The sequence below is a fragment of the Pavona decussata genome, unplaced genomic scaffold (assembly GCF_977016875.1).
Source record: "Pavona decussata unplaced genomic scaffold, jaPavDecu1.1 SCAFFOLD_27, whole genome shotgun sequence".
Lineage (NCBI taxonomy): Eukaryota > Metazoa > Cnidaria > Anthozoa > Scleractinia > Agariciidae > Pavona > Pavona decussata.
This window is the reverse complement of record NW_028145450.1, coordinates 1187568-1215268: the sequence shown is the minus strand read 5'-3', so window position 1 is coordinate 1215268 and position 27701 is coordinate 1187568. Positions and strand designations below refer to the sequence as shown.

General features: G+C 38.7%; 1 protein-coding gene across 4 annotated transcripts in view; it reads right to left on the bottom strand.

Moving 5' to 3' along the window:
- Nucleotides 1-27701, bottom strand: part of LOC146485236 (uncharacterized) — a 47556-nt gene that overhangs the window by 6420 nt on the left and 13435 nt on the right. For 3 of the 4 annotated variants that reach the window (XM_085103564.1, XM_085103567.1, XM_085103566.1), the window contains 22 exons: nt 26874-26922; nt 25973-25999; nt 25250-25402; nt 24477-24522; nt 24052-24126; nt 21451-21703; nt 20782-21063; nt 20452-20508; nt 18082-18363; nt 16960-17095; nt 16572-16772; nt 15331-15466; nt 14477-14600; nt 14016-14064; nt 13889-13915; nt 12742-12891; nt 11649-11694; nt 10063-10107; nt 7831-7891; nt 6378-7355; nt 5254-5681; nt 531-4073 (listed from right to left, as the gene is read on the bottom strand). In XM_085103564.1, coding sequence (XP_084959690.1) covers nt 531-4073; nt 5254-5681; nt 6378-7355; nt 7831-7891; nt 10063-10107; nt 11649-11694; nt 12742-12891; nt 13889-13915; nt 14016-14064; nt 14477-14600; nt 15331-15466; nt 16572-16772; nt 16960-17095; nt 18082-18363; nt 20452-20508; nt 20782-21063; nt 21451-21703; nt 24052-24126; nt 24477-24522; nt 25250-25402; nt 25973-25999; nt 26874-26922 — 7148 coding nt within the window. The remainder of the gene's footprint in view (nt 1-530; nt 4074-5253; nt 5682-6377; nt 7356-7830; nt 7892-10062; nt 10108-11648; nt 11695-12741; nt 12892-13888; nt 13916-14015; nt 14065-14476; nt 14601-15330; nt 15467-16571; nt 16773-16959; nt 17096-18081; nt 18364-20451; nt 20509-20781; nt 21064-21450; nt 21704-24051; nt 24127-24476; nt 24523-25249; nt 25403-25972; nt 26000-26873; nt 26923-27701) is intronic. The other variant, XM_085103565.1, reaches the window with a different exon arrangement.

Genomic DNA, 27701 nt, shown 5'->3' with positions numbered 1-27701 from the left:
TCAGTCAATGCCCCCCTTTGGAGATATACTGCTTCTGTTACTATTACTCAGTTAGTCAGTCAGACGTCAGCCAACCAATCATTCAGTCTGTCTGTTAGCAGGTCAGTCTGTCAGTCGGTCGGTCAGTCTGTCTGTCAGTCAGAGGGTTTGTCAGTCAGTCAGTCCTCAGTCGGCCAGCCAGCCAATAAGTCATTCAATCAGTCAATGCCTCCCTTTGGAGATGCACTGCTACTGTTACTGTTACTCAGTCAGACGTCAGCCAGCCAGTAAGGTAGGCAGCAAGCCAGTCAGCGAGTAAGTCAGTCTGTTTGCCGGACAGTCTGTCAGTCGGTCACGGTCAGTAAGTTTGTCAGTCAATCAGTCAGTCAATCAGTCAGCTGTGTCAGTCCATTAGTCAATTCAGTCACAACAGTCTCTCATTCAACGAGTAACCAATGACAATGATTTTAATGAATCGGCATGTTTCATATAAACATCAAACTCGTATAAATTAAAGTATAAGACATCCTATTGAAGATAGCAACTTTTACCTGAGTACTTTCGTTGCCTTCATTCGTCAAGTAGGCAGACTCCTTCAGAACTTGACCTTCTTCTTTCATCTCGGAACACGCCTGCTGCAAACTTGTATTTTCAGCGCTTAATCTCTCGAGTTCCCTGTTGAGTGTTATAATGCCTTCCTTGATGCTAGACCAGGCCTTGCTTTTCCCTGCGGAAATATCAGCAGCAGAAACGCGGAAATTTCCCGGAAATGTGGCTTCCTCTAAAGGATTAAGAACGTTGGAGACAAGCCTGTGTCTTGTGCTCTCAAGTTCGTAGATGAGAGAATCATTTTCTTTCTTCTTGAGGTTGATTTCTTCAGACTTGTTGTTACTATTTGAGATTTCAAAATCGAGTTTTTCTTTCAATTCCTGAAGTTCTTTTTCTAGTGCGTTCGCTCGCTCTTTCGAAGACCGAAAATTCTTCACTTCCCTCTCAAGCGATTTAATAGTCCTTTCGTTTTCGTGTACGATTGTCTCGTGACTCTCGTCAATGCTTTGCACTCGATTCCTCAGCCTGCGATTTTCTTCCCCAAATTTACTAGACCTGAGTTCCTCCGTAATGAGTCGGGCTTCTAACTGCTCCCTCCTTGACTGTACTATGGTTTTGTTTTTCTCCACCTGGGGCGCGTTTTTAGTCTGTTCTCCATGTTCTTCATTTCTCACCTCAGAAATTCCACGCAATTTGGAAATTTCTTGTTGCATTTTCGTTATCCGCTGCCGCAGGTTTGCATTACTTTTGTTGAGTTCTTCAATGCGACTTTTTGCTTCTACAAGGTTGTTGCTTTCGATATCAATGTCTTCTTCTAGTTCCCTATTAAGTTTGCGAATGCGGTCATATTTCTCTTCCAATTCGATGTAATTTTGATGCAGTTCTTCATTTTCTTTAACGTAATCTTGAATTTCCTTTTCTGCATGTTCCAGTCTAAGACATATTGGATCATAATCTTTTCTCAATTCCTGAAGCTCTAGTGAGTTCGTTTGCACTTCTTGTTCTAATTCATCCCTTCTCTTTTCCAGAAAGTCCCTTTCCTCAGTGACACTTTGAAGATCATTCATTTTTATTTCTAAGCGCTTCTCAATGGCACTAACTTCCTCTTTAAGACAGCCATGTTCTTTTTGCAGACCTTTATATGACTGCAAAAGTTCTCTGTTTTCCTCACTTAAGTCTTCGACTTCTTTCTCAAGGAATCCAATTTCTTCTTTCAAAGTTTTGATCTGGATAGCATCACGTGTAGACTTTGCACCCCCTTTATTAACAGCAGAAATTGGTTTATCTTGACTCAAAGTCTCCTCCTCTTGAATTCGCTCAAGATCCTTTGTCAGGAGTTCTATCTTTTCTAAATCTGCTTTCCGAGATGCCAAAAGTTCTTCCTCGTGAAGAGATTTCTCATCTTGAAGCCGATGAAAATCTTTCGTGATAACGTCAATCTTTTTCTTTAAAGATGTCGTTTCTTTTTTGAGCCGCATCATCTCTAATGCTTGGTTTTCGAGCTGAATTTCGAATTCCTCTCTCTGTTTTTCAATACATTTCTTTTCTTCTAGGGAAGTTTGAAGTTCTCCTTTGATCCCTTGCAGACATTGAAGCTTGTCCAAAAGAACTTTATTTTCTTGTTTTAGCTCGTCACTCTCATTTAGGTCTTTTTCTTTTTCCTCTTTCAGCGCTTTCATTTCTTCTTTCGTTCTTTCAAATTGTACAATATTGTTAGTTAAAGCTGCGTTTTCGGTTTCTAAATCAGCTCTTCGTAATTCTAGTTTCTCAAATTCTTGAAGAAGACTTTCATTTTCTTCATTTAATCTCTCCACTTCTTTCAAGAGGATGTCTCTTTCTTCTCTAAGAGCACTGCCGTCTTCATGGGTTCCTTTTAATTTTTCAATTTCATTCAATAGATTTTCATTTTCCTTCTTCAATGCTTCATTCTCCTTTGAGACGCTTTCTTTATCATTTGACAGAGTTCTGAAATCCAAATTCACTTTTTTCAATTCCTCCTGCTCTTTTAAAAGAGTTTCATTCACTTCTTTCAAGATGTCGATTTCCTTTGTTGCGATATGCTTCTCGTTCCTAAGATTCTCAACTTCTTCCTTGTTGTCTTCCAATTCCCTTATTTCCTCAAGTAGATCCTCGTTTTCTTCTCTTAATTTCTCCAGTTCTTCAAGTCCAACTACCTTTTCTTGTCTGAGCTTGTCAAGTTCTTCCTTGAATTGGTCCACCTTTTGAACAAGTTGTTCCTTTTCGTTTCTTAAAATCGCAATCTTCTCAGCCGCTTCCTCTTTGTAAATTTTAAGCGTGGCTAAATCTTCACATGCTCTGTTCATTTTCTCCAGATGATCTCGGAGATTTCCACAATGTTCTTTCATTTGGTCGAATTCGACGAGTTTTTGTACAAGTTGATGATTTTCCTTTCGTAAAAGCTCAACTTCCTTCAACACACTATCTTTTTCTAATTTAAGACTGCCAACATGTTCTTTTTCTTTGTTCAATCTCTCCAGGTCTTGAAGCAAATTTGCGCTTTGTTTTCTCAGTTTTGCAGTTTCCTTGTCAGCATTCTCCTTTTCGTCTTTCAAAATCTTGATTTCGTCGGCGTAGGTGTCGATAGTCTTTTTATCAGCCGCGGCGACCAGATCTCTTTTGTTCAAGTCCTTCCGCATTTCCTCCACTCGTTCCTGCAGCAAACAACGTTCCCTTTGTAACTTGTCAGCACGCTGCATTTCGCCACGAACTTGTTCTTCAAGTTCTTCGCGTTCGCTTGTTAACTTCATTATATCCTTTTGTAGAGACGTGTATTCCTTCATCCCCATTTCTTTCTCTCGTACAAGGGTACGCAAGTTATCTCTCATAGACTCAATTTCATCTTTCATCTGATCAAGCTCACGAATGCGAGTTTGCATGGACTCTTCCAGTTCCCGCGATTTACAATCCTGTTGATGCCGTTCTTGTTTCTCTTGCTCCAAGATTTTGTTTTCCTTCGAGAGATTCTTGTATTTTTCTACAAGACTGGCATAATGCATGTCACCTTTATCTCTTTCTTCCTTGACGATCTGCAAGTCTTTCTTCAGCGAGTTCACCTGCTTGCTCAGAGCTTCGATTTCCTCTTCTTTAGTTTCGAGCCTTACTCTCAGTTTCTCTCGCACCCTCACTTCAACTTGGTTTTGAGAAGAGCCGTTTTCAGTCAATTCGTCTCTCAGTCGATTGCACTCCTCTTCCAATTCTCGGTACATCTTCATTCCCCTTCGCTTCTCCAGCTCAAAATTCTCGACTTCAGATTCCAATGATCGTTTCCCCTCTTTTTCCTTTGCCAACTTCGTTTCCAGTTCCTCCGTAAACAGTTTTAAGTTTTCGAAGTCTTTCTTCAGCTGAATGTTTCTGTCGCTCTCGCTCGTGTCATAACTTGTCCCACTGTTTTCCATTTGGCCATTCGTCTGTTCGTTTCCAACCAGTTCTTCTATTTCACTTGGAAGATATTCATTGAAAGTCACCGATGCGCTTTCCAGTTGATTTTCGTTTCTTGCTACAAATTGTTCTTCCACACGGCTGGCCTGAAACATGGAAGTTATTAACAAACAACACAATAACATTTTGATACTCCCCAGACAGGAGTGACTGTCATTCGCATTACGTTCCCAGAAGAACACGATGTACAATTCATACGGTACATTCGTTTTTAAGTGCAGGACCAGCATTCTCTAATGGTTTTTTTCCGAGTTCCTTTCAATCTCATTCTGAAAGCAAGGCTTCGCACATAGCTTTTATCATGAAAATTAGTTTTCATTCTTATGGCACAAAACTAATTTTCACATGAAAAGCTTTGCATTTAGCCTCCCTAATGGAAATTGGTTATTCAACCGTGTTGTCTGGTAATCAGATCCTGTCGTCCTTTTTATGTTAACCCGAAACCTTTCTCTCCCATGACCCATGAAAAAATTTCAGGTGTTCGATACCCTATATTTTTTTTATATAATCCAACAACAAGCCATTAAGTTTAAAACAGAGAAAACTAAATCGCAAGACCTAGTATCGCCCAACAATTTTTTAAAACTCATTTAAGAGCATTTTGCTATCGTTGAAGAAAGAACTTAGTGATCGCAGTGATCATTTGTGAACATATAATTTATACACGAAACGCGATGATCTTCGCGATCTTAGTGATCGGATCGAATGCGAACATACTTCATGTACAACCTGCGCTTCCACACACCTTAATAATCCTTTAAGGTCCAAGTGACCCGCATCAAATTTCTCCCTAGTACAATCTCACAGCTTGATCAAACATTCAGGTCGTCAGGACAAAAACAGTATCATCCCCGAAGACAAAATATCCAAAAATGTCTTGATGTCTAAGCAAATTCTCCTAACTGGTACCATGAGAAATATATGGAGAACGGTGAGGAGAATGTGCGTGCTGATCTTGGAAAAAAATTGAAAAAAAAGAACTCGGCCAGTACTTTTCCAATATGGACCTCACGTTAGTTCAATAACCTATATATATATACCCGTTCACGTGGTCATATTAATTTCTTGAAAAGTCTAAAAGTCGGGAAGCCTTAGCGACCATTCAGTTTGAATAACGTCTATTCATCGCTGCAACATTTTTCAACATAATCATTGCACATGCGCGCAAGCGATTGCCGAGGACCTATTGCAGCGATCGCCACTGAGTGTAAACTATTACTTTGAACGTGACAATCATTTTATGATACCGAGAAGGTAGTTTCTCACCTGTTTCGAACATTTCACCTTTTCCTCCAAGTTTTTGTTCTTCTGGTTTGCGGTCGAAAGTCTTCCCTGCAGTGAAGAAACTTCTTTTGTTAGCTTCTCAATCATAGACTCGTAATCTTTCCTTCTCTTCTCGTACTCCGCTTTTGCCTCGTCTTCTCCACGCTTTGCTGTATTTGCCCTCTCCTCATCTTTTTTAGCCGCTTTTGTCCTCAACGCTTTTATTTCCTCATTAGCAGCGTCTAGTTGTGCTTTATAATTCAGAAGGTCTTTATCTTTTTCTCTGTTGTCCGTTTCAAGTTCCTCAATATTCTTTTTCATTTCATCAATTTCTCTTTCTTTGTCGTCGAGATCGTCTTCCAAATTTTCCCGATCCCTTTCAAGTGATGAAACCTTTTCTTGAAGAGAGACAATCTCTTCCTTTTGATCAACTAGAGAGGAAAATAAAATTTGATTCTGTTAGTAGAAAGTGACCGAAAGTGGTTATGACCAAATTATCAACTCTAACTATAACATCATAACATACTAGTCTTGTAGGTGGCCTTGTTGTTAGCCAGTGTACGGGTTTAGGGAAAGAAGCTTACTCTACATCGTGTTCGGATTGTTCAAAAAGTGTAAATCTTTCACTTTTAGTTCATTAAATTAAATTAAATTAAAGATGTCTTACGATAGAAGTTACTTCTGTCAATCAGTTTTAAAAAAGGGCCGATTTGGCACGTTTCTCCAAAACGATAGACTTCGTAGGGGACGCTAAAAGTGAACGGAGAGGAGAGATTCTCAAGCGCGATGGGGAGGGGAAAGCAAGGCGCCTTACCCCCTTTCCTCTCGCTGTCCTCTCTTTCCTCTCTCCAGCACTTGTCACACAGCCTACCTAAAGTATCCTCCAAAAACGTTAGTCAAGTTCAAAGGAAATTTCTATGGCGGCTTGTCAACTCAATCAATTTACGCGGTTCTCACCACTGAGCCCTTCCCGCTGCTCCCCATTCAGTAATCATTATATAATCAATATCTGCTGGCTATGGTTGAACTTAAAATAACTCAGATACATTCCTCACTAGGAATAGTTGTTGATTGTGGGACATTCTCTTTTACCTCATTCTCTCATACCGTTACGCAGTGGTACATACCTGATGTTCCGTTGTTATTTACTGTTGGCTTAGCTTGTTCTAACTCCGCGTATGCTTTGCTTAGTTTTGAAGCCAAATCTTCACAGGTCTTCTGTGTTTCTTCTTTCTGTTTCCTGATCTTGTTGAGCTCTTTCTCCAATTCATCTTTTTCTCTTTCTAGATTATTCTTCTTGGCATTCTCCTTTGAAACTTCCATCTCCTTCGCTAGAGCCTCCAATTTGAGCTTCAAGTTATTATTTTCTCCATCAAGCGTTTTCAGTTTTGTTTCCAAATCAGTTTTGTCTTCTAATAATACATTTTTCTGTTCATCTAAGACTTCAAATCGATTTGTAAGTTCCTCGACTAGAGATTCCTTTTCACTTCGCAAAGTATTATATTGACTTTCCAATCCTTCCCTGTCTCCTTTTAGCCTGGCTATCTCATGTTCGAGGTTTCTATTGACCGAGGTATTTTTCTCGTTCATTTGTGCCAATTCCTCTCTTTCCGTTCGTAATTGTTCAAGCTGTTCTTCTAAGTTCTTCTTTGTGTCTCGATATTCTTTTCTTTCTCGTTCGAAAATATAAACTTTTTCTTCAAGAACATCGTAGTTATCCATCTTCTCCTTAAGCGAATTGTACTTTTGAGATAGAGTTTCGAAGTTCTTTGATTTTTCGAGAAGATGGTCCTCTAAAGCTCTTTTCTCTCCCTCTGATTCCGCCACCCTCTTCAAAACGTCGCTGTTTGATTTGGCTTTCTTCGACAGATTAATCTTTTCGGTTTCTAGTTTTGTCACTTGTTCTTCCAGTTCTTTTTTGGAAGTCTCATTCTTGTGTAGTTCTTCCTCCAAAGTGTCGGCTCTTTCTTCTTCGTCGCGAAGTTTGTCTTCTAGGAGTTGGTTTTCTTTCTCAGCGTTTTGCAATTTGGAGATAAGTTCCTTCAGCTTGGACTCGAGTTTCTTTACATCTAATGTCGTCTCTTGGTCCTCGGATTTTCTGCTTTCTGTAAATGGTACAATAGATCCACTGAAATGCATTGATATTTATAATATTTAGTTCAAGGCAACAAGGCCTCATGTTCAAAGGATACACAACTAAGCTAGCAAACATGATGTCTCTTCCCGTGAAAGTAACAGTAACGCAGGTCTATAAGCTTCAACTGAATACAGGTCTAGGGAAGAGCACGCTCATTCTTCTAATCTGTTATTCACTAGTAATCACTCTGCCATAAACTCAAGCACAAGAAAAAGGAAAACGATTTTGCTTGTCCTTGCCGTGCTCTTATGTTCACGACAACCCTGGTTTCTAGCTTACGTATGGCTTGCGTCGCTAGTGCCTCGGGCCTCAAGGGGCATTCTAGATTCAATTTCCGCCACTCCCACGGGTCCGGTTACTTCCCAAACAGCGGCTGGTAATCTAGCCTTAGGCATTTGAAGCACGCGTTATTGTGCAATGTAGCATATTTTATTCTCGGTTACCTTGTCTCTTTCTCTCTGTTGGAGATACAACGTTCGAGTTATCGTCGAAGGCCAACTCGCCCTTAAAGAAAAGCAAGGAACAGATGAGCATGAAGACCACCTCCGAGTTGGTATGGGCCTCTTCATCAAAGCGACGACAATTTCGAAACTATTCTTTTGAAATGGAGTTTTGAAGCACATGCAGTTAAAACCTGACTAAGTTCCATTTGAAAAACCTTGCACCAGGAAAAAGGCCAAACTGAATACAAAATTGTAGTATTTTACCAAATTGGCAACTAGCAAAGATACAAGTGGACATTGGCAAAGGGTCTTTTCATGACCCATTTAACAAAATCCATGAGTGATGGGAGAAATAGAGTTCTAGTACTCAAGCAGCCTAGTTTCAAGAAAAAAAAATACAACATTTTATCGACATTTGAATAAAATGATCACATCACTGTCTGATTTCGTGTCCTGTGTCTTTGATAATTTTACCTCTTCCTCAGTTTTTAATCCCTGTTTCTCTCCGATTCAACAGCTCCTCAATCGCCGCTATTTTGTGTTTTTCAGTACTTAGTCCTACTCCTACGCTGTCCACTGAAACCCTTAACAAACGCTGGATAGGAAGTCGTTCCCAGTTCATGTTAACAAGCTCATAAGAAAATTGCACAGTTGACTTCCGTATTTGGACGTTAGCCATGCAATGGATTGTTCACTTTTCTTTTCGCCGTGCTGGGACCTGGACGGTGTTTTTTGCCTTACGAGATCATAACGAAAACAAAATACAATTTGTACTTTATTTTCGTCGCTGTGATTTAAGTCTGGGACCAAGTCATTTTGTAGCGTAGAATTAGAATTATATTTGCACCAATAAGATCCGGCGCTTTACTTTAGTTATGTTATAAAACATGGAAACGGACATGGTTACTACAACGTTTTTGCTGCGATCATTTACTGAAAGGCAATACTGGAATATTGGTATACGAAGGACCCTAAAAGAAGAATCACTGTGTACGCAAATAATTTAACAAATGGATTTTGAATTGCGTTCATAAATGTTCACATAGTTGTTGCCAAGAAGGAAATATACTGCTCTGGACATTTAAGACAAGTGAGCGGAAAAATTATCATCGAACTCATCGGCGCTCATGTTGGAGCAAAGTTCGCCTTTCGATATGGATAATATTTTAATTGCAATCACTAATATAAAGCGACAGATAAGTTTCATTTTATTTGAAGTCTAATCAACAGAATGAATCAATCCAATTCTTTCTACTTCCCTTAGCTTGAGAACATCAGATTCTTTCGGCAGTGAATTAAGAAAAAAACGAAAACATTAACGTTAATTCGAATATTGCACCGACTGGTTTATAAACTGAGCCGAACTTTCGAACAGTTTTTGACACACATGATGTATCTCACGCGACATACTCAACGGAAACATAATTCATTAGTCTTGACTTACTTGATCGCTGCTTTTTGAGAAGGAAGTAGGCAAAGATCTGTTTCAAAACTTCTTAGACGGTCCAAAAACTTCCTAACGGTAAAACTGCGCCGGCATATCAAAACAAGGATCGCTTTAGTTGAAGTTTAACATAGGCATTCGATATTTCGACGACTGTTACGGTTGGATGGCTGCATTATTCATATAAACGTCCCTTTAAAAATCAGCGTCTAAGTTTAAAGCGACAAATCGAATACATTTAAGGTCTCCAAGAATTAGTCTAATTTTGAGAATGTTGAGTCGTTTTGAAAGTGCTTCTTAGAAGTTCAGTAGATGTATTCTAACATCGTGACTTCTCTATTTTCCGAAGATTGTCCGAGATCCGTGCGTCACTTTCCGGAAATTCCGAACTTCCGAAAATTCCGAATTCTGACATTACCGCAATTCCGGGGAAAAAATAAACTGGATTCCTCGACGAGAATTTTTTTTTCTTTATATTTTTGTTGTTAGTTCTACCTTCTTGGTAATTCCCTCACATTCAAAAGTACAAGATACTCAAGCGCGAAGAGCAAGGGTCAACGTGTGCAGATCCTTGAAGTGCGTGCTTTCCACTTCTCACTGTGTACAACTATGCACTCTTGCGTTTGTGTGGCTACTGATAAATAAATTTTACCTTTTAGACAACCGTAATACGCGTTATTGGCTTTAACCATGCATTTGAACGATACTATCACAATACTGATTTATTTTAACATGAATGCTGTCTATTTGGAGGAAAACAAATCATAAGTTAAGTTTTATCAACTCACCTCTGAAAAGTGATGGCTTTTCTGTTTGCCGGTGAATCCTGGGGACTAGACAAATGGCATAAATGAAGCTGTTAGTTTAGTAATTCATGAATGTGTCATGAACCATATAATTAATATTGAACACAAGAACGCAGTAGATGGAGGGTATATCTGGGAATCTTTTTCATCCTCCTAGCTCTTCGATATGGCTTTCTTTCAGAAAAGAGATTACCGAGTTCTGAGCTTTCTAGACAGACAGTGTTTATTCTGTGACGTCGGGTAGGAAACATTCATGTCAACCAAATCAGTCAGCGTTGGTGTTCGCTTTCCTTTACAGCGGTTAGCATGAACGCCGCGGGGCATCCTGGTCATTGTTGGCGGTGGCAAGTTATAGTTGTCTTCGTCACGTTCTTCAGTTACGCATGCCTGAATCAGTTATGTTCTCTAGCTTCTTTTGTTTCCTATGCCGCCTTGTTTCATTTTCGACGTTGTCAGGTACACAATGTCGATGCTTGAACCAGAACAATTGCAACACAACAGTGTAATCATAGCTGTAAGTAAACATTTTGGCAGAAAATACAACACGAATATACCCAAAGGCCTGTATGATATTTCACAAATGAATGTTTGGTTGATAACTGGAGGTAAATTGGCCACCGTAAAGAGATTCGAGCGCTGACGTTTCGCGTGTTAGCCCTTCGTCAGAGAGGAAGGGCTAACACACGAAACGTCAGCACTCGAATCTCCTTACGGTGGACAATTTACCTTTACCTCCAGTTATCGACTATGTTGATAAACCAAACATACGTTTCTGCTCCCCACCAACACAACTACACAGTTTCTTTAGAAACTAACCCCCTTATCCATTTGTTAGACTACATATGGCTTGGCAAACCGACGTTAACTTTTATTGATGCAGCGTGTTTGTCCATCATTTGAAGAGAATTGCTCTAGCTTTGTCGTGGGTGGGAATGATATTATAAGAGGGTATAAGTACCCTCGCTCCAAATTTCCAAACACCATGCAAAGGTCTTATGAGTTTTAGATTGCAAAAATCTCGAAATTCACTGACCCATATCTTAGAGTCAACTCAAGATAGAAGCTTAAATTTGGACAAAACATGTTCAAATTTGAAGACCGTTTTTTTTTCTTTTTCAGTGTCAGGTGAATACATAGATGCTTTTAGTGAGCAGAAACCGAGAAAAATGCAGAGAACCAGCTAGGTCTTGAATGCCACCATCAGTAACAATGGGTCAGACATAACCGCTCCCGCGAACTTAAAGTGTAAAAAAATGTAAATACTATATTATATACATTTTTAAGCTTCTCTGAATGCTTAACTGTACATATCATGTAGGGCATGGATTGCATAACATAGAAATATTGAGGTATGGTGTAAGATAGATGCATGATATAGACGCCTTTTGCTACACCAGTGATTGATGATGACAACTTCAAGTTGATGAGCATACGATATAGGCTCGATTATTAACCTCTGCTCAGAGGAACCATGGACTAGGGACAAATTCCAGACCTAAGCTAAGAGAGCGGCGGAACTCGAGCCTACGTGATTACGATATCAAGTTTTAAGTGCTATTTGTTTTTACCTTGATCCACTCATGTTCCAGGCACTCGTCCACTGTCATTCTTTTTCTGTGAAATTATAAGATGATTATTTGTTTGGATTAATAAGAAGGAATATTCCAGTTTCGAATTCACCAAGACGGCTGGACAAAAAGACAAAAGACGCATTTATGCAGGGCTAGCCACTATCTAAAGTAAAATATTCACAAATACCAGTGAGAAGTAAAACTTTTCACACTTCTGCGTAAACGTGGATGTGAATGTGAATATTTTGCTTCAGGTTTGAGGCTAGCCCATAAGTCTTTTGTATTTTTATACAGTGCTCTTGGTGAATTCGAAACTGGACTGTTCAGTAATAATCTCATTTAATACCTATAGCTTAATATGCGACAATATCGAACGGTAGTTTGGATAGTAGTAAATTTCAATCTCGTCGTATTCTGCCATTGTTAATTATCAGTCCGGTAGGTTGAAGAAATTTTGGGGGCACCTGGCAGCTGTTAGAACGGTTTATATACAGGATTGGCTGAGAAAACCAAAGCGGAACCATAAACAAACAAACAACAAAAACAATGGACCCTAGATCGACCTGAAACAATAGCGCTGTGATAAACAATGCCAACTAAATTAGAGATTCTTAAGAGCTGCGTACTATCTGCATTTTTCGGTATGTTTTCGACCAGTGGATCATAGTTAATTTTGTTAAATTTACAAATCAAATAATCGTGACTCCGGCAGTCCTTGTCGCGTTGGCTTTCAGCATTGTTGAGACAATGTCATTAGAAGCAGCGGTATTATCGTGAGTTATAACCCTCCCACCCCCTCCAAAGAAAAGTTGTATTACACTTTTCATTATATATAAGTTGTAAAAAGTGGTTCTAGCCTATTTAAAGTATGTTGACAAAATCCTGTTTTGTGACCAGTCACGTGTCATCAACAGGTAGGCACTTTCTTATGATGCTGTTTATGCTTTAAAGGGGTGGGCTAACTTTAAAGACCGTGGATCATAAAATATAATTTACATAAACACTCAATAGTGCTTTCCTGTGACGTTATTTATTACGCTGACTATGTATTAATATGAGAAACTACTAATAGAATTATTGTGGTAAATACTTTGGCTCTTTGACGAGCAGCCTCGTTATGAAATCCTTTGCCTCCTTGCTGACATAATCAAACACGTCTGAAAATTCCCATCGTCCTTCTGTGATGCGACTGAAAGTTTCCGCTTCGCTGTCACCTAGGAATGGTGATTCACCGCTCAACCTGCAGAACAAATTTTCAGATTGAATTGATGTTAGACAAGTTTATGACAAAGTCTTTATAGTCTTCTTTAGATAAATCGAAATTGAGTTCCATAGCAAGGCTTAGTAATGAAAGGTGACAAAATAAACGTTTCTGTCCTTCCCAAATGTAAATTTATTCCTTGGCAAATTAATGGGCACTTTGACTACCTCAAGCTAGTTTCTAGGTCTAGATACCCTGCCAAGTTAACCAGAAACCAATAGTCCAAATAGAACCTCGCAGGTGATTACTACATGGGTGTGGTCGTTTCGCAAGAATGGTGGCACCTTGTGACATCATCATTTAAATACGTACGATAATAGCGTTATATACGCTCCATAAGAACTTCGTCATCGTTATTAAATAATAATAATAATAATAATAATAATAATAATAATAATAATAATAATGATAAACTAAAAGGGAGGTAAACTACATGAAAATGGATAAAAATTTTGTTTGGCCCAGTCAGTGGTCATACTTTACACTTGGGGTATTTTTTGTTAAGTGAAATGGTATCGAGGAATCCACTTATGGCCCAAGTTGAATGGAGAATTGCAACATTGACCAGAAATGGATCAAGCGAGGATTGTTGGGAATTTCAGTCCATAAACCCCACTCGACGCTCGTTTCACCATTTAGATTATCTAGATAATTGTATACTGCCTCCTTTCATCGGTTAGCCGGTTGAGGGAATGATTATGAAACATTTTCATGACAACGATGGTGCTGCAATTTATGTTGCGAGAGAGAGTGGTGACAGGGCACAATCCAGGAACGTTTCTATTGGTCATTTGCCCCAACACATCTCAAAATCTCTCTGGTTTGTGCACGGTTAAGGCCAAAAATGCTAACAAAAACATATAACAACGAAGTTTGTCAGGCTTCATAACCATTGTCTTTTATCAACCATGCCCCTTTAATAAAAACCCTGTATGAGCTACCCATGACTGCCGTGAGCCCTCTTGTGAATACTTACATTATATAAGCTATTACGCCAATCGCCCTGAAAATCAACGACACAAATAACAATGTTAGTTCGGACGATTGGTACCGGTGTAATGAAAATGAAAACTAATACAATGATCTGTACAGTATGAACTTACCACATATCGGCTGACAGCGTCACTGGCTCGTAGTTCACTATTTCTGGAGCTGCATCGAATACAAATAACATATTTAATAATATACTTACTAAATAAGGGCATAAAGAAGGGAAATAAGATCATAAGAGAGCGTCTATAAGAGGTCTATAAGAACACTGGCAGCCTAGGAAGAGAAAAAGTCTATATATCACTGGCTCCTCTGCTTTCAGAGAATAGTAGGGGCTCGAAGAATTGTTATACGCAAGCATAGTCATGTTCTGTGCCACTTAATTCCACCTACTTCAAATGATGTGAAAATTACACACGTTTACACGAAAGCTTGGTTTCCATTGAAGAGATATCAATTGCTGTTTGTGAGATGTGGACACTTACCTTCCTGATTGCTTGACAAATAGAAAAAAGAATTATACCCAAGCCCGCATAACTTCTCGCTCCTTTGATCATAATAAAATATCACTTACCCACGTACTCTGCAGTTCCAAACGAAATTTTCGTTTCCTGCTGAGGATCAAATTTCCTTGTTAGGCTAAAATCAATGAGCTTGATCTTGGATCCTCCTTCGTTCTTGAACATCACATTTTGTGGCTGATAAAAGAGAGAAAAATGTCAGCGACTAAAAACTCGTTAGAAGGGGGGAGGGGAGAGAGAGTTGGGGGATTACATGTGGTGCTGTGGCGAGTATATTAGAGAATTCCTTTTTGAATCATTTCTTGTCAGCTAGGAGAGTTACCTATTGATGTTTTTATCTATTATTATGATTTTAACGCTTACATATTTTATTCGATATTTTAAACTAATGTCCTATGAATTATTTATATACTTAATGTACGTTGGGTCTGAAAAACCCTGACAGGGAGATTCAATGAAGTTTTGCTTTTACTATTTTACTTTGCTCCGAGGATCATCGGGAAAATATACTTTCATCTTGCAGCAGTTTTTGAAGACTGAACTGAGGTATCAATTAGAAATTGACTGGCATTAGGCGCTTCGTATCACTGAAGACTGAGACAAGCAAAGGTCTCTTGACGGATCGAGCTTAACAATGTTAAATTTCTGAGCCTGGGGCGTAACTTTAAGACCATGAAACCTGGAGGGTAAACAGTACGTCTAAAACTGTTTCCTTCACCGTTGGTTAAACGGGACGAAACATTATGCCACGTGAACAATTAGTTCACGTGGCATGTTGTCAGATGAATTCTATGAAAATTCACAAATTTTGGTGCTTTTTGCTTTTTTGAGAAGGTAAAGAATGTCAGAAGTGTGAGCACTTTGTACCCCTCTCACGTGCTGAATACGCAGCTAAGGTTTTTCTTACTTTGAGGTCCAGATGCATGTAAACTTTGTCGTGCATAAACTTAAGGCCTTCCAAGACCTGCTTGAGGATTTTCACAGCTTCAAACTCAGGCAGGGAATCTCCGTCTATACGAGCGTTTAAATCATCTCCTCTGGCACTAAATAGAGGCAATTGACAAAAGGAATCAGTAGTAAGATAAGTGATTTGCACCTTACTACAGGGACCATAGAGAAATTAAGAACCGGCTAGGCGCGAGTTTTGTGGGAGGGGGGGATGGAAGGGGAATCTGGGAACATAATCCCTGGTAAAGTATTAAATTTGTGGCTTCTGAAGTTGTTGTTAATATATTAAAAATTGACAAGTCACTATAAATGCATGAAGTATATTACTACAAGGGAAACGTTTTTTTAAACGGAACATGAACTTAGCTTGAACGTATTGATGGTTTGCATGTGACGTCACGGGGGCCATGTTGGTAGACAGGAACAATGAGATTTTCTTCTCTGGGAGTTACCTGCCATTTTTACAAACTTTGTGAACAAATTTTCTTTTGTTTTGTCCACCAACACGGGGGCGATGGAAAACCACCTATAGGGACTAAGAAAAAATCGCCGACTAATTGAATTACAATCAGTAGTGTGTGGAGCTCGTTACATAAAAACATTTCTTCTGTGAAATGTAGATATTTTTGATTCATGGTTTCTGATCTCCATGTTTGCAACAAAATAAGTGGCACATGTTCCAGGGTATGTACATAATTAATCAATTGTGTTTATTTACGTCATTAGAAGAACATTTTGGACAGTGGGCAAAACTTAATTCTGTTAATAACAGAGCAAACGAAAACTATAAACAACAACCTGAATTGCCAATTTTTTTTCACTTAACGTAACAGAGATTCTGTTTCCGTTTCATTCCAATAGAATTTTTTTTTTTTTGCAATGAACAGAAAACGTAACCCAAATATAGAAGACTTTTAGGGGGCGGGGCGATACTGGTTGTACTATTATCTCTATATATCAGCAGTATCTGAGAACTACACAGGAAGTGAGATCACATACTTTGTGTCGAACTCAGTTTCATTTTGTGTATTATGTTGTACTAGGTCTCGGTTGATCGATGCCATGAAACATTTGGATGAAATCCTCACGTGTAACCATATATTTATATATTTTGCAGTCCTTTGCTGAGCTACTGTTTTGTTTACTGTATACTAAATCAAATTCGCAATCTGCTCACTTCAGTTTGCAATGATGACTTACTATTCCATGATTAGGATGATCTGCCTTGGTTCCTCAAACGCATCGTATAGTCTAATCAGGCGCGGGTGATGAAGTGCATTCATAACGTCAATTTCTCGTTTAAACTCGTCTTTCTGGCTTGGCCTCGATTTGATGAACTTGGCGCAAAATCTCGTAGCAGTCTCAAGTTCCACGCACTTTTTGACGATGCCAAATCGGCCCCTTAATAATAAATGGAAAAAGTGTATAATAATCAAACATCGAGAAGATTTTGAAGGTTTAGGGATTTGTTCCAAACTAGTTATCAGGAGCATTAATGGGAATTCTCTTTTCCTTTCCTGAAGTATACCACAGCAGAGATTTATCACAGAGGAACCGAAGCTTAACTGAATAGTTTGTTAGAGGTTACCTTCCAACCTCCTCCTCGATGCAGTAAAATGTCTGAGCATCATCTTCGCGTATTTCAACGACCTCTTTCGGTTCGAATACATCTTCATCCTCCGATTCCTCACTCTCCTCTTCTTCCTCGGATTTAGCGCTTTCAACTGAAGAAAGAAATATTAATAATACAAATATTCCAGTCAATCTTTCACCTATTGCTTTCGAGGTTCTCCTTTAAGCGTTTTCATCAGTGTATTGAGAGAGCATCGTGAAGGAACAGAAGATTGTCTTCAAAGGTGAGTGATTATGTTGGCAACAGAGACATCGCAGTTCATTTTAATTTGAACAATACATGAACAGGGTTTAACGGGATATGGGATAGTTGAGAAAAATATTATTATTCCTCTTCTTCCCAGAAGCCCCACCTCCTTCAAAAATGAAGATTCTTGTGAGGGGTCGTTAAAGGTAAATAAATAAATTGGCTAACAATAGGCAAATTAGAAATAGATAAACAAGTAACTAACTAAATATAAATAGAAAAGTAAAACACACAAACGGATGCGGTTATGAAACTAGTGCTTTTTTTGAAAGAGGTCAAGTTTGGCAGGGTGGCAATATCCTCGGGTAACGAGTTCCATTGCCTTTTTGTGCATGGGGAAATTATAGGAAAACAGGGCACATAAAAGTTTTATCAGGAATACGGGTTATTTGGCTTTTTTTAAGGGATGTAACGGCGTTATTTTTAGAATGTCTTCCACTGTTATGATGGAATCTGATTAATGATTATTATGTTACTACTATTATCGTCAATTAGAATTGTTGTTCTCTCATTATTGTTAATACATTATTATAAACACATTGCAGAATACTCGAAGCTGCAGGCTTGATTTTCCTTTCCGGTGTCGTCAGAATTCAATGATTATGATGATGATTATTATTATAATAATGCTTATGATTATATGATTATTAATATTATTGTTATTAGTGTTAATTTTTTTTTTTCATTTTTGTCTACGAACGAAGAAAGTTCATGATGGGTATTCTCTCCCCTTTATTTCATCTTAAACCCTTAACAATTCTTTAAAAAAATATATTTATTCTTTATCGAGAAACGTTTTAACACAAATGGCGATGCGCAATTGCCCTATACCTTCGACAGTTAGCCAGCCAGCACACGTAACTCTTCCAGCCTCGTTTTGAGCCACACAGCAGTACTCTCCAGTGTCGTCATCTTCACAATCCCGGATGACGAGCGTGAATCGCCCCTCATCATGCTTCACTAGAGAAATACGCTCGCTTTCTGTGACGTCGACCGCGTTCTTAAACCATTCTAGTTCGTAGGGTGAATTACCACTGACAACCACTTCAAGTGTAACGGTGTCTCGCTCATTGACTGTGACGTCGTGGAGTTCCTTCATGAAAACTGGGACTTCTGTTTAAGCACGGTAAATGTCCATGTTAAGGTATGATGTGAAACAGAACATGAAATATGCTCTCAGCGTATTATTCATAATGAAAAAAAGGTAGTCAAGTGATGGAGGTAGCCAGCGCTTTCACTCTCACGGTCGCTGTCGAGCTGCATATCTACAGTATGATTTCACAACCGTTTATGGTACAAGTCATCGGTAGGTTACTATTGTAAACCCTTACTCGACAATGCAACAAGTTACTGTGAACCAACTGAAGTTACCTCAAAGTCCAGAGCAACAGGTTTATTTTAAACAATTATTAAGTTAACTATTGAAAATGGCTTAGTCTTTTCGTCGATTCGAGACCGACGGAAGTGTTGCATTACTATCATTAACATTATCACTATCGTTAGCGTTACCATTGTTATAATGATTATGATTGTGATCGTGGTTATTACTATGAGAGTATTGTACACAATTAGGATTGAATCAGGTTTATTATTCTTGTTATTGCTGTTATTATCTGATCGTTAGGGTATGATTATGATCGCGATTTCGACTGTTCTTATTATCATGATTACGATTATTGTTAATTTGTTCGTTTTGAAGAATAGCTCATGGACTTATTCGCCTTATGTTATGTTGATACTGCGCAATATAAATTAATAAATTAATTTATTATAAGTTATTTTAAAATCCTCGGTTTGTTTTAGAACCCCATTAATACGACCACATAAGTATGACCTCATTAGCAGAGTTCCTCTGTACTGTTCTCAATGAATAAATAAGTGAATAGCTATCGCAGTTATTTAAGAACTTAAGTAATTGTGAAAAGAAAGCCTGAAAAATATTCAGGCTTGAAAGAAATTCAAACCCATGACCTCTGCGATACTTTTGCAGTGATCTACCAACTGAGCTATCAAGCCAACTGAGAGCTGGTCATTTCATGTGTATTCGTAATATACCCATCGAGGTCAAGAGACGCAAGTGAAATATATGAAATACATACATTTGAACTGCGGTTGAAAGAATGAATATTAAAGTGAATGAACATCGCAGTTATGAGTCAAGTCCAAGCAACAACCGTGGACGATTATCCTGCTGGTATACGTTGGATCAATTGTTGATCTGATCGGCTTAACCAATACAAATGACAAAAGAAGCAGAGACCGATACAATGTAGAGTTACGGTTTAAAGGTTACTATATTTCGGCTGGCCAAACCAGCCTTCTTCAGGTATAATGAAAATTTACATTGGGACGTACGCTTATATAGCTGACAAATATTTGCGCAATAGCGGAACTACGTTAAACTAAATTGATTGACAGTATAAAATATGAAGCAAATTAAATAATAATAACAAAAAATAAAAAAAATAATAAAAGGAAAAAAGCTAGTACATTTCTTCGCGAATATTAAGGCCATGTGGAAAGAGTGTTCTGCCTTTTGAGATTAAAAAAGGCTTCCCTGGCCTTACGGATTGAGTCTCGGTTAGAGTAGACTTTTTCTATGAGGATTAATTGCATGTCGTTAGCGGTTATGTCCGCAATTTAAGTAGTTGCGGAACGGAAGGCTTGAAAAAAAAAACAGGCTTGAACATATCTGCGAACATAACTGCGATGGTCGTTTAATTATTTATTCTTTCATCCGCAGTTCAAATATATCTATTTTAAATATTCCACTTCCATTACTGTCCCCAGTATCCAAATGTTGCGTTTCTGGAGGTGCAATGTTTCAGTATCATGTACTCTGTCTGGTGTACTGTCAAAGTAGTACACGTATAAAGAGCCACAGTTCTTCACTTTGATATTGATTGAATAAAGACAGCAACTTTCCGACCAGTGAAAACATACCTTCCTGGTAACCTCTCCTGAGGCCACTGTGGGATGCCCACTTATCAACCAACCGGGTGCATGGGTGTTACAGCGAAACTTAGGTGGACACGAAGTGGCCGTTCGTGTTCCCGCAGCTCCTTGGAAACGGAACCACCCAGGGCCAATACGTTTGTCAAAACCAAAGTTTAAATTATAAGAAAAATCCACGATTTGAGCCTGACGTTCCTGGTTTAATTTTAACACTGCTAGTGACAATTGTGTCTGGTAGCCACTCACCTATTGAACTGTCAATCTCTTGTTCCTCGTCCTCGGTGTCCTCGCTTTTGGACGCAGCTGCAATTGAAACAATTGTCTACTAGTTCTGTTCACTAACAACGGACCCAAGTTAAATTGGCATCCGATGATTCTTGCTTACGCCTTTACAACTCAGGTGCCATTAACATAGTGATTTATTGGAACTAACAAAGGTGTGGACTCCTTCAAAGTTACTTTCTACTCATGGAACTCCTAATGCTTTGTCCATATGACTTTACTGTTGATCTGAAGGGCTTCTTTTTGAGTATCGAAATGTAGTGTGACCCATCTTAGAAGAAAAGCTGGGCTTACCTTCCACAGATAGCTTTCCAGTGCTCGTGACCTTCCCGCTCTCATTTTGAGCCACACAACAGTACTGCCCAGAGTCTCCATCTTCAGCATCCTGAATAACAAGTGAATATCGTCCTTCGCCACAATTGACAAGAGATATTCTCCCACCCTCAGTGATTGCATTTCCATCCTTGAACCACTTCAGCTGGCAGTTTGAGTCGTTTTTGATGACGACCTCCAAGGAAACAGTTTCTCCCTCGATGTTCGAAACGTCACTTAGTTTTTTGGTGAAAACTGGAAGCTCTGTCAGTAAAAGAATGAAAGAATCAATGTGTAATCAATCATTTGATCAATCCGATCAAGCGATCAACGAGACAACCAACCAGTCGAATCTATTAATAAATCAAGCAAGCAAGCAACCAATCAATCAATCAATCAATCAATCAATCAATCAATCAATCAATCATTCAATCAATCGCTCAATCGATCTATTGATTGATAGATCGATCAATCGGTCGTTCGGTCAATGAATAATCAAAACACAGCTTCTTTAGAAAGTTAATTACTACAGCAACTTCATCAAAAAACAAACTTTGTTTTTCATTGACTGCCTTGTTGAGTTCCGAGCTCATTTTTGTTCTTAGACTTTTTAATTGCTTTTAAAGGATCAAAAGTTCCCAGAATACTTACCTGTTGATATTTGCTCTTTTCCTTCTACAGCAGGGTGTCCCTCTTTATCCACAGGTTTATCAACGAGTACACGTTTTTCCCTTGTTTGACCATGCTCCCTACTTTCCTCGTCATCACGCTCCAGTTCTTCCTCCTCTTCGTTACTAGAAGGCACGGTTGCTAAGGAGGGCACAACAGAAGGCCGGCTTTTTATGTTCATTAGGGATGTCATGCTTGATAATCGGCGAACGGCCACGAGGGCATTGACGGATTTCTGTGAACACAATTACAAGGCTGTCGGGTTCATTACTATTTCGTTCGCAGGCTCAATAGCTCCAATTTCACAGCTGAATCGTGCGCAATTTGAAACTTTGACACAATTTTCCAATGAGTAAGAAGGACGTTAACTCTGTTAACTTGCAAACCACAACAAAGGAAAGGATTGCTTCGCAGTTTTCATGCAGTTGAAAGTTAACCGGTTAAGGTTAATTAAGGTTTTTATTCACTAACATAGAAGGTTTACCGCTCGATAGCTCTCATTTGACTGGTCACATTAAAAAAAGATACGTTAGACCAGGTCAGGTCCCATGAGTTGGACGCTGGAGCTGGGAGTCAATGTTATATCGCTATTTTCATTTAATCTAATCTGATGCTTATTTGTCTTTATTTTACTCCAAAAGGAAATGATAAGGCATTTTTAAAGGTATCAGTCTGAGAAATTTCATTTGAGCTCGCTGCCTCACACTAAAGTGCCTTGCACGTATTCGGTACTTACACTGAAGTCATTTAAGCTGAGGCCGTTTCCTTGGGTAACTACGTCAACCTTGTGTTGTGTGTTTCAGATAGCAACAAACTTACCTTGGAATGAGTTTTTCAGTGCTGTTTAACTGTCTGTCACATACGATATGATGTTCAGTGTTGCACTGCATAATATTGTTGTGTAGTGTAAGACTTTGTGTTTTTGACACTGTCTCACTTTTGATGCCATGTTGCGTTGTGTGACAGTGTAGAAATAGCACTGGAATTCCATTGCTAGTGATTTATGGTCAATGACCTTAGTTCACACGCATGTGGTATTGGTTTCACACACCACTAACCTCGAGGAGTTCATCTTCGGTCAGCAAGCCTGAATAAATGGCGCATGCGTGTAAGCTGGGAATCTATGAGCATATGTAATGTACAGAATTGGTTTGACGTGATCTGTGCTGTGAGTTGTGAATGAACGCGGTTCATCTTTGCCGGAGATGAAGTGCAATTTATGGATAAGTGTACGTGTAGTGTTAGCCATGGATTAGTAAGGGTGGGACGTTACTTTCCGTTATATGTGAGAAGCGGAGATTAAATATAAGGAGAGAAAGGAGAGATTTTTCCCAAATCAGTGAGCAAACAATGGATCAAATCAAAATCTCGGTTTTTTTGTGGCGATATCCACTGCCATGAACAGATCATCGATCACGGGCAGAGAATAGACTCATCCCCCCTCCAACACATCCTATTCCAAGAAAAATATGTATCAAGCTATTTTTTAGATCGCCACCATTCTCCAAGAATCCCAAGTAGGTTAAGCAGTAACCAATCACACGACGCTTATCACCCATGAGACCATTCACGCAAGGAGGGTGACGGCCATTGTATCCTCGGAGGAGTGGTACGTTCTAAAAATCACGTGACATGTATTTTATCTGAATAGGGAATGTATGATGGATTCTGCCGGCTCCTCTGCTGAAATTCTTATTACTCGACTGGCTAGTGTAATTGTATTGGTCAGGAGTTTGTGCAATATTATAGTTGGTAAGCAAATCACTTCTTCGTTACAATTAAATAATCAACAGTTTATTTAGTGATTCTGATTTCAATTCATTTGTTATCGTTAGTTGTTAACAAATCACGTCAAATCATCATTGTTAGTAATCATTCAATCATTCATTTGATTAAAATTGTAGAAATTAAGAAATAAAACAAATGCAAGGAACAATACCAGGGGAAAACCATTTTCACCCTACTAATAATTAATCAGAATATCAGAGGTTTAAATTAGGACGAGTTATTGCATGAGCACCACATATGTTTTACCCCGATTCCTGTAAACACTGAGAACTTCGTTAAACAATGTAATAACTTTTAAACGTTGTCACAGAGACTTGAATAAATCTGTAAAAATCTGACCAAAAAAGGGCATGTTAACATTGCCGCAACATTGCAATGCGTCCTAACTGGTACATCGACGCGGTGAAAGTGTGTCATTCCGATTATGCCCCATCCCACTCTTGGATAACACGGGAACAGTTTAGCTTCAATGTCAACAACGGAAACTCAGAACTAAGTAGTATCCATGTTAGCAACGAAGTGATACCATTCTCTTTGATCGCGCGGAGCTCGCTTGTGTTTTCAAAGGTTAAACTCTGTTAGTTTTGGTTCCTAAAATTAGCAAGAAATCTAGATTCCAAATTAACCTTAACTCAAATAAAAACTAGTAACAAATAAAAAAATAGTAACTGGCAGTATAACTGCAAACGTCGACAAATTTTCTAACCTTTTCGGGAGTCAAGTAGGATTTTTTTGTGGGGAAACCTTTCCCGGTTCTTTTCAGCGTTTTTAATTCAAATTCGCATCGGTCCTTACCTGCCACCTTCTTTTGGCTAAAAACTGCCTTAATTTCTTGGTGTCGATTTTCACTGCATTTGCTGAGGCACTTTTCTAAGGGAGAAATATCAAAGTTATAAGAAATATGAATCCGAACAACGAAATGACTGGTTTTGAAAACTTTGCGAACGTCTGGAACGTTGCAAATTCAATCTCAAAAATCTCATAAAACATAAAATCTCTAAAGCGTTTTTTTTTAGCAATCACTAATTCAGTTTGCAATGTTTTCGTTTAAGAGACAATTTATACCGAGAAAATTGATAGTTTCTATATTGTTGATCCACATCATAGAAGACAATTCATTTAACACTGTCAGAGAGTTTCTGTTAAGAGTACTTTCTTAGAAATTGACAAAGAAAAAAAATACCACAATGATTCAGCAAACTGTAATTTAATCTTATTACCTTCATCCAGTCATGCTCAAGACTTTGTTTGACGGTGTTACGCTTTCTACAGTTTTACAAAGAAACAAACAACAAACAGTCAATATTGTTCTTAATCGTGCAGACCATCAAGCCAAGTAAAACAATTGATGGTTTGCATATGACGTCATGGCGGTCATGTTGGTGTACTGAACATTAGATTTTTCTCCTCTGGGACTTTACTTCCATTTTTATGCCAACTATATATGAACAAATTTTATTTTGTCTTGTACACCAACATGGCAGCAATGCAAGCCACCTATAAAACCCCAAGGTCCAAGGCCCAGAGGCAATCGAAGGAACCCCTGGCCCTGTTGAGCTGGAAACCAAAATTCTTGCCTTCTCTACTCTGATTGTACGACAGGATGTGTCGTATTGTGAGACACTCTCGGTATGGTGTTTGCTGTTGGGCCGATAGCAGGGTCGATAAACTGGGCGAAAAACGGAGCAAAAACAAAAATACTGCCTACTCAAAGAGGAAGTGTCCTGTGGATTTCGTGTTATTTCAGAAACTCAAAAACGTTTTCCTGTGAATAGAAAAGTAGAATAATGTTCTAGCTTTGTCATAAATCACTTCTCCAATGTACCAAAACTGTCGATGAGTGTCCTTGTTTGCCTCAGCAATGCCTTGGTCATCGTTGCGTTACAAGTTGCAAGAAAAATTGCCTTGCGTAGCAAAGAGATGGCTACGTTGCGATATAAGGATCACTGTTTCTTTTTGTTTCTTTCTTGGTGTAACGCAAGCCAGCCCTTACCTGGGACTTTTTATTAGTAACTTGGAGATAAACTCCTTGGCTTCGTCCGAGATGACGTCAAAGCTTTCGTCATCAAAGTCCCATTCAGCAGCGGTGACGTTGGCTAAGGTTTCGTTGTTGTCGTCTCCCAGCAATGGGGATAGACCGCTGAGCCTTCGGATAAAGAATCAATTTAAGTCATAAACATAGTCGCGATGTTGAACTAGTTTTCATAAGCGAGATAAACATAAACACACCTATAGGAGGAATTAATAAAACTAAGATCAACTAAGAAGATTGTGGTCAACAAACGATGATGAAAGGTGTCGGTCGAACTGACTGCATGAAACTTAAAGAGTATAGTTATTTTCTTAAAAATGAATTTTTGTTTTGCTCCGATTGACTATGAGTTCAAAATCAATCAAATGTTGAGTACTTTTTAAAGGCATATTCCTATCTAAGAGGACATGACAGGATGAATGATTTCTTGATAGAATTCAATACCTTTTGACGTGTTGTGGTCGATGTTTTTATAAATGTCACCAAACACCGGAAGACAATAGCAGGAGCAGTTACGAATGTTCATATATGGTGGAACACGATAACATTTAATTGTGTTTACCTTCATGTTACTGACTCAAGAAACGAATTAGTACACTTATACAGCGAAGAAATGGCACATGCTTCTGAATTATAAATACTGTAATTATATAACATGATGATGAAGTAAACTTTGTTACTTACAAGATATACGCTATGACACCGACGCTCCTGGAAGAAAAAGAAGGCATGCAGTTAGATTTTGACAATCTAGCTGGTAAGTTTCAAAAAATAACCCTTTCCAGAAATTCTAAGTAATAAAAAGGGAGGTTATAATATAAATAATAATAATGATCTCCAACTGATCAATGCACCCTTTTCTACACGCGCATATTTTTTTTTTTTTTTTTTTTTTTTTTTACATAATTGATCCTCGGGGGTGGGGTACTCTATCGTCGAAAATTTTGATGGGTGTGTGCAGCTCGATTCTCGAAAACCTAACCCTATTTCAGATCAAAATATGTAATTTTTCCGTATCCTTTTTTCAGATTTGGCCGTGATTGGTTGCATACAGCATCTTAAAATAAGGGGATGGTTTCTGGAACCATTCTTTGCGATTCGAGGGATTTTCTGGAGCAGTATATCGGATCAGTCGATTGAAGACGGTTTACTGAGGATGGAGAACACAAAGAAAGCGCAAGATAATCCTTCAGAAAATAGGCAGCAACTGCAGAAATCCTCCACTTATCTTAAGATGCTTTATGCAGTCACGTCCTAGCCTCTAAAATTAATACCCATTTCAGACCTGGTCTTTAGAATCCAAACCCTTTTTGTGTAAAACAGCTACCCATTTTCATACCTTTAGACAAAAATGGTTAAAATCTATACTGTATATCAGGCCAAAACGGCTCAAAAACCATTCCCTTTGGAGACGCACATACCTATATAACTTATATAAGGGAGTCACTATGTCCCCCTACCGGGAATTGATCCCGAAATCTTCAAAGAAGCTTTCTACAAAAAGCTTCGGCTTGAACAAAACTGATCCATTGGTTTACTTTTAAGAATCGTATGGACTACTGCTGTCTAGCAGCCTTCTACTTACCACATGTCTGTTGCTAGTGAGATGGTGTCAAAATTGACTGCTTCAGGAGCTGAAACAAAAACGTTCTGTCATAAATAAATGTCTTTTGGGTCGTTTCTAAAGTGTTCTAATTGATTCCCACTTGCTGATTGTTTTACAAGTGGCGAAGTCCTAAATAGACCACAGGGAATGACCGAAGTCGACCAAGAACAAATGTAGAAGAAAATACTGTACTCCTATGGGACAATCAATGATTCACAGCAACTCAGGCGAGTGGCACAAATCCCTCTGCTAATGAAGATGAAGATAGAAGGTATTGGTAAACACGGTTTTTAAAGGACTAAACACCGCATGGTCGCTGATCTTTCCAAATACATTGTCTGGGATACTTTTCGAAAGGAGGACGACAGTTTGGATGAAAGACCTTCAAGTGGAGTAGCTTCTTCAGACGGACTCTGCAAATGCACGTAAAGCATGGACAGAACAGTACGAGTTGCAAGCCTAAACACAGTAAGGCTGAGGAAGCACTGAACACTTTCAAATCTGGAGGGTACCCACCAGACGTCAATGACGGAATAAGGGGATGTTTAGTTCCGCTATAGACTGCTGTTCATTCATACCTGTGATGGTTGCCTTGTCTGAGGCTTTCTACAAGACAACTACGTGGTCTTTTAAAAAATTATTCCACCAGCGTACGTTGGATATGAGGTGACAGCCGTTGTGCGAATTTGGCTGACGGTAATCATTTCTTATCCTACAAGCGTGAGTGGAATAATTGCAGTTTTATTTAAAACAAGCAAAAAATATTGGTAGATATCGATCTTGCTCATTTCGCTTTGCAAGAACAAC